This window comes from Dipodomys ordii, unplaced genomic scaffold (genome assembly GCF_000151885.1).
Source record: "Dipodomys ordii isolate 6190 unplaced genomic scaffold, Dord_2.0 Scaffold61, whole genome shotgun sequence".
Taxonomy (NCBI): domain Eukaryota; kingdom Metazoa; phylum Chordata; class Mammalia; order Rodentia; family Heteromyidae; genus Dipodomys; species Dipodomys ordii.
Window position 1 is genome coordinate 767,268 of NW_012267277.1, and position 7,067 is coordinate 774,334.

At 43.7% G+C, this 7,067-nt stretch overlaps 1 protein-coding gene across 1 annotated transcript in view; it reads right to left on the reverse strand.

Annotated features, from left to right (window-relative positions):
- Positions 1–1,564: 1,564 nt before the first annotated feature.
- Positions 1,565–7,067, reverse strand: part of Rab3b (RAB3B, member RAS oncogene family) — a 63,627-nt gene continuing 58,124 nt past the window's right edge. Inside the window, exon 5 of the mRNA XM_013022263.1 lies at positions 1,565–1,858. Coding sequence (XP_012877717.1) covers positions 1,671–1,858 — 188 coding nt within the window. The 3' untranslated portion in view covers positions 1,565–1,670. The remainder of the gene's footprint in view (positions 1,859–7,067) is intronic.

Genomic DNA, 7,067 nt, shown 5'->3' on the forward strand with positions numbered 1-7,067 from the left:
GAGGAAGGGACAGATTTCAGCTTGAAGCAAGGAAAACTATCAACTATAAAGGCTGCACAAAGATGATGTATGTTCATTGAGCTGCTGGTCCTGGCTGGAATGTTGCTTTTCCTCCTCCTCCTCCTCCTCTTCTTTTTCTTCTTCCTTCCTCTTTCTCCTTCCTTCCTTCCTTCTTTCTTCCTTCCTTCCTTCCTTCCTTCCTTCCTTCCTCCCTCCCTCCCTCCCACCCTCCTTCCCTCCCCTCCTCCTCCTCCTCCTCTTTCTTCCTGTTTTTGCTATTTGGGGGATTTAATTTTGGGTTATTTGGGGTTTTAATTTTGTAGCCCAGGATGGCTACAACATGCCTCAGCCTCACAAGTACTCCTGCCAGAAAGTATATTTCAGAGGAAAGAGATTTGATTGTGAGGCCTCACAGCTACTTGTTAGATTAGGTAAATTTGGGGAATCTTACCACTTCTAAAACTTTCAGATTCTGGGAACCAAAAAATCCAATGCCCAATTCCACGCCATAGGCAAAAACCAGCTATATATATATATATATTTTGGTCATGGGGCCTGAACTCTGGGCCTGGCCACTGTCCCTCAGCTCTTCAGCTCAAGGCTAGCGCTCTACCACTTGAGCCACAGTGCCACTTCCAGCTTTTTCTGAGTATGTGGTGCTGAGGAATCGAACCCAGGGCCTCATAGCATGCAAGGCAAGCACTCTACCACTGAGCCACCTTCCCAGCCCCTAGCTGTATACTTGTAATGCCAGTACATGCCTGTAATAATCCTAGACTAAAACAGGAAGACAGAGAGCTCTCTAGAGAGAGCCAGTCTGGGCTACATAATTAGCTACAGGCCAATCATGGGTTTCATAGTGAAACCTTGTTGCCAAATAAATAAATAATAAATAAAAATATGGAAGAGATCCATCTAGACAGCAACAAAATCAGATGCCTGTGACTGGTACTTTATCTTGCCCTTCCTTGTGCTCATTTGCTTGCTCTTTCGTATAGCAGGAACCTTTGACATTTTGCAGGAGATAATCTTTTTCTTTTAAATGTGTTTCTGACTCAGCCTTTGCTCCTTCAGTCTCACTAGAGATTGAGCTCTCCAGAGATTAGCACTGGCCTGTCACCACAGCAACTGCCCAGATCCTGTGGGCATCCGTGGTAACAGGCACAGGGCTTTGTGAGCCAAAGCTTGATTTGCAATGAAAGGTAGCTCCACAGGGATCCTGGTATGAAACAAGCAACTTGTACTTTGGGAAGTTTCCTTTAATAGGCTTAGCTGTGCAGGAAGGCATCATTTTACACATCTGGCAAGTCCTTGCAAGTGTGTGTGTGTGTGTGTGTGTGTGTGTGTGTGTGTGTGTGAAATTTTGGTAAGTGAAGGAAGGAAATCTCAGTTTTAAATACAGAAAAATCCAAGTCCCTGTATTGAATCTCCTTCATAAAATGAACTTTTCTTTTGTAAAACAAGTCTTCACCCACAATCTGACCTGTGCTGTTATCCTAGTGCTATGTATTTGTAACTGGGGCTATCTGCAGAGAACCCTAGGGTTGGGGAACGGGGAAAGCAAAGAACAGCAGCAACTCAGCTTCTTTGGGTGAGAGTGGACAGTGTGTAACAGAGAAGCAAAGTGCATGTGGACTACAATGAGGAGAGGTTAAGTGGGTAGGCCTTGCCTAGCATGAGCAGTTCTGCTGCAGCAGCGGTGGAGTGTCTGAGAGACGGGTATTCTTGGCAGTGCCCAGCACAGAGGGGTCTGTGTCCAGCGAATCAGACATCTTATCACAAATGGCATCTACCAGGCGTTCAAAGGCTTGCCTCACGCTGATGTTCTCCTTGGCACTGGCTTCAAAGAAGTCAAACCCTAGGAAGAGAAAAGAGACAGGTACAGATTTTTTCCCCCATCTTTTCAACTAAAACTTTTTTTTGTGCCTCCAGCAGAACACTCTGGATGAATATAGCCAGGGCTCAGAAGTAAAGCAAGAAAGCTTAGTTCCATACATGGGAATTCTGCTTCCAAGACACGGGTTTTAGAGCCAGACTCAGAACCTGGCTCTTCCACTTGGCAATCTTGGGCAATCTTGTTCTCTTTACAAATCAATTCCCTGATTTGTAAAGGCCTACTTCTTAGAGTTATTTTAACTGCTGAGCAAGTTAATGAATGTGGAGAATGTGGTCTTGCGCCTGATACCGAAGGAGTTCATTAGCTTCTTACTGAGAGAGAAAATACATAAATAAATACTTTACAACTTTCCAAAGCATTTACATATCTGTTAATATCATTTCTCTTTTTCCCTTATCTCTAATGCAGACATTGTGGCTTAGTGAAGTAAAACTGGCTTGCCTGAGCTAAATAAAAGCACCAGTCTGAGAAACCTTGATTTGGGGTTTTTTGTTACTTTACTAGGCTGGGGAGAGAACCCAGGGCCCTATGCCTGCTAGACAAGCACTCTACCACTGATATATATACACTCAATCTAGTTCTGGACTTTTTGATAAAGGATTTTCCTTCTCTTTGCCCTGCTTCTCTCTTATCCCTAGCCTGGGTTCTGGAAGACAGGCACCTTAAGAGCCACAGTAGATGAGCAGAGCTTTATTTGACCTTTTTACACAGCAACACACTGGCTCACTCTGTTCAACGGGATTCATCATCCCTAAAGTCCGCTGAAATGAACCTATACCTCTTTCCTCTCCCTCCCCAAAAACCCCCAACAAAATGACCAAGATAAACGGCACCTGAGGTATGCCACAATCTTGTCTATTTTATCTCTTGAGATCCTTATGTCACAATGAACAGAACATGGTTTACACAGAGAGACACAAATAAAGCCCTTTCTGATTCAAAGCTGCTTCCCAGCTGAGAAACCTTCACCAGCTTGGAAGCATCCTTACAAGCATAAAATGCTCTTTCTACTATGTCCTTGCTACCACTCACTTCCCCTTCTTAACTCCCTCCTTCCCTCTGTAATCTTCATTTCCCTTCAAGAGCCTGTCCTGGAGCTTGAACTCAGGGTCTGGGCACTGTCCCTGAACTTTTGTGTTCAAGGATAGTACTCTACCACTTGAGCCACAGTTCTACTTCCAGGTTTTTTGGTTGTTAATTGGAGATAAGAGTCTCACAGACTTTTCTGCCCCAGAAGGCTTCTAACCACAAACCTTAGATCTCAGCCTCCTGAGTAATTAGGATTACAGGTACCAACCACTAATGCCTGACTAAGGCTCTCTTTTCTTATTTTTCATTTATCTTTTCTTATTTTCCCTTAGGTTTTTTATATAAATATTCTTACCACCAATTTACAAAGGAGAAAATGAAGGCTCCAAGAGATTGTGTAACTCACATAGACCTATGTAGCTGTATTAGTGGGAAGTGAACTTGGTCCTGGGATGTTCAGGCTCTGAAGTTTATACCAGCCCTGCTGCTAAGTTCTTTCTCTTTCTCTTTTTTTGCTTTGCAATCCCCCCTCTCCAATCATATTCTTTTCTCCTTTAACAAGTCTATTTACTTCTTATCTGAGTACCAGTGATTGAACTGGCACCACCACACTGCACATGTCTGAATCACTTAAACTCTCTGATTCTAAGACTCCTCATTTGTCAGTAGGAATAATAACAGTCTCTTCCTATAGTTGGAAGCACTGAGTGAGACAATGGAAAATTTGCTGTACAAAAGCCTCCAGTCATGACAGGTTTTTCTATTCTACTTTCATCTTGTTCCTCTCACCTCTAACCCTCTCTCTCTCCCTCTTTTATTTCCCAGTCTCCCACAAAGCAGAAGGACTCTTCTCCCTATTATTCCACCATCCAGAGAGACCTGAAGCCCCAGGTACAATCAAGGCTTCTCTTCCTCTGTCTTTCCCAGTTTGAAGGCTCTTAAGCTCCTGCCAGCCTACTTCCAAGTGACAGCCTTTCCTGTGGCCTGTTTCCTGACCTGAGAAAGGCAAGCTGCAAAAGTCCTAATTAACTGTGGGCACGTGATGAAGGAGGCAGCTAGCTGGTGGCTCATTATCCTCAAACCTTAGAAACCTAGCCTGCTTTGGTGTACATAGCTTTTCCTTAATGAATATCACAAAAATTGACTTCTTGGTCTTTGATTGGCTTATGGCAAGTGTACAGGGATGTACTGCTCACCTACAAAAGGGTAAACAGGTAAAGCAGTAAATAGACCAACCATCAGTTAGATGAAGAAAACCATACAGGTCAAGGCCAGGAGCACAAATCCAAATCAGAAATGGCATTGAGGAAAGAATGTGCTATATTATACAGGTGGGAATTCATTATATAGGTGGGAATCAACCTGGATTTGAATATAATCTCTTTTAATTACTAGCTTTGTATATTCCCTAATCACTTTCCACCACTTCCTTATCCTGTAAAATGGAATTAATATTATCTATCTCATAGGGTGGAAATGAAAAGTAAATGCACAAAAGCATGTGAGTGTCCTCTGTACATCACCTTTGTAATAACTATATATATATATATATATATATATTTTAAATGTGAGTGATTGGCACACATAATACATGGCAATTCCTCTTCCCACACTTTCCCTACCCACCTTAGTCTTAGCTTCATCTCTCCATTATCTCCTACTCACTCTGGGAAACTCAGTTTTTCTTCATCATTTGGTATCAACAAATAAACTAGGTTTTCCTTATTATTAAATATTAACATTGCTCCAGGACCTGGGGAGAGTATATCTAGTCTTGGAGACTCAGTAAGATTGTCAGTCTTACATATCTACATAGTTCTTTTTTTCTTTTTTTGTTGGTTGTGGGGCTTGAACTCAGGGCCTGGGCACTGTCTCTCAGCTTTTCAGCTCAAGGCTAGCACTCTACTACTTGAGCCACAGCGCCACTTCCAGTTTTCTGGTGGTTTATTGGAGATCAGAATCTCATAGACTTTGCTGCCCAGGCTGGCTTTGACTGCGATCCTCAGATCTCAACCTCCTGAGTAGCTAGGATTACAGGTGTGAACCGCCAGTGCCCAGCAGTGTCCCTCAACTCCTCAGCTCAAAGCTAGCACTCTACCACTTGAGCCACAGAGCCACTTCCAGTTTTCTGAGTGGTGTTTTGGAGGTAAGAGTCTCATGGACTTTCCTGCTTGGTCTGAACCACGATCCTAAGATCTCAGCCTCCTGAGTAGCTAGGATTACAGGCATGAGCCACCGGTGCCTGGTTCTGCATAGTTCTTAACAGTTCACAAATACGATCTTTAAACCTCTGTGAGGGAAGCCAGATACCGGTGGCTCATGCCTATAATCCTAGCTACTCAGGAGGCTGAGATTTGAGGACTGCGATTCAAAACCAGCCTGGGCAGGAAAGTCCATGAGACTCTTACCTCCAATAAACCACTCAGAAAACTGGAAGTGGCGTTGTGGCTCAAGAGGTAGAGTGCTTGCCTTGAGCTGGAGAGCTCAGGGATAGCGCCATGGTCTAGATTTCAAACCCCACAACTGACAAAAACAAACAAACAAAAACCTCTATGAGAGAGGTAGAATAAGGCAGAGCCTACTGCATGTGGCTTCAAGGCTCAGAGATGAGGTACAAACCAAGGTGTCTACCTTTCTGCTTCCTTGTCTGTCTCATGTGGAACAGTAATGGAATAAGATGTAACATTCTAACCCAGTTGGAGGAACCAGAGAGCCCGTAGGGATACAGGAGAGGATGAGAGTAGCAATAGATGAGTGGAGAAAGGATCTTTCTGAAGTTAGTTCTAACATCTCAATGTTAGAACTGAAACATATTCTTGATGTTAGAACTGAACAAAACTCTTCCCCTAACTAACTTCTCATTCTGAAGGATTTTCTGTCTTTCTTTCTTTGTCAGGTGTTGTGCTTGAACTCGGCCTGGGTGCTGTCCCTGAGACTTTTTTGCTCAAGGCTAGTGCTTTACCAGAGTACCACTTCTGATTTTTAGAGGGTTAATTGCAGATAAACGTTTCACTGGGGCTGGGAAGGTGGCTCAGTGGTAGAGTGCTTGCCTTGCATGCATCAGGCCCTGGGTTCAATTTCTCAGCACTACATAAGCAGAAAAAGCTGGAAGTGGCGCTATGGCTCAGGTAGTAGAGCTCTTGCCTTGAGCTGAAAAGCTGAGGGACAGTACCCAGGCCAAGTTCTGGCCCCACGACCACCACCACCACCAACAAAAGTTTCACAGACATTCCTGCTGGGGCTGGCTTTGAACAGCAATCTTCAGATCTCAGCCTCCTGAGTAGCTAGATTATAGGCATGATCCACCAGGGCCTGGCCTTCTGAAGGACTTTCTTTGCTATAGATCTTCATTTCCCTTTGGGCTTCTCTCTGCTATAACACTTGTTAGCCCTGTACTAAAAGTCCATTTGACTGGGTGCTTCCTGAGCAGAGTCTGGGCCTGACATCCTGATACCAGTTTGAGGGGAAGGTGGTTGGTGAATGTTAGCTGAATGAAGGAGTTAAGAAAGAGCATTAAGGACATGGTTGTGATGAAGACAGTAAGAGGTTATAAAAGTTCAGCTTAAGCATGGCAGATCATATGATAGGAACGGGGGACATTTGAATCACTTAGACACATTGATAATAGTAGAGTGATAAGTGCCAAAACAATGGGAAGCTAAGGATTGTCAGGGCATAGAGGATACACCTACCAATGGCCAGAAAAGGCTCCTTGAAGAAGCAGTTGCTTATTCAGATATAAGTCACAGACACGGGATTATGAGTGTATGTCTGAGCAAATGCATGGATAGCACACCTGGTGAGGACAGCTTTGTTGTTAGGCTAGTAGGACCATAAGAAAAGAAAAGTCAGGGCTGGGAAGGTGGCTCAGTGGTAGAGTGCTTGCTTCACATGCATGAGGCCTTGGGTTCCATTCCTCAGCACCACATAAACAGAAAAAGCTGAAAGTGGCATTGTGGCTCAAGTGGTAGAGTGCTAGCCTTGAGCTGAAGAGCTCAGGGACAGTACCAGGCCCAGAATTCAAGCCCCATAACTGACAAAAAAGGAAGAAAGAAAGAGAGAGAAAGAAAGAAAGAAAGAAAGAAAGAAAGAAAGAAAGAAAGAAAGAAAGAAAGAAAGAAAGAAAGAAAGAAAGAAAGAA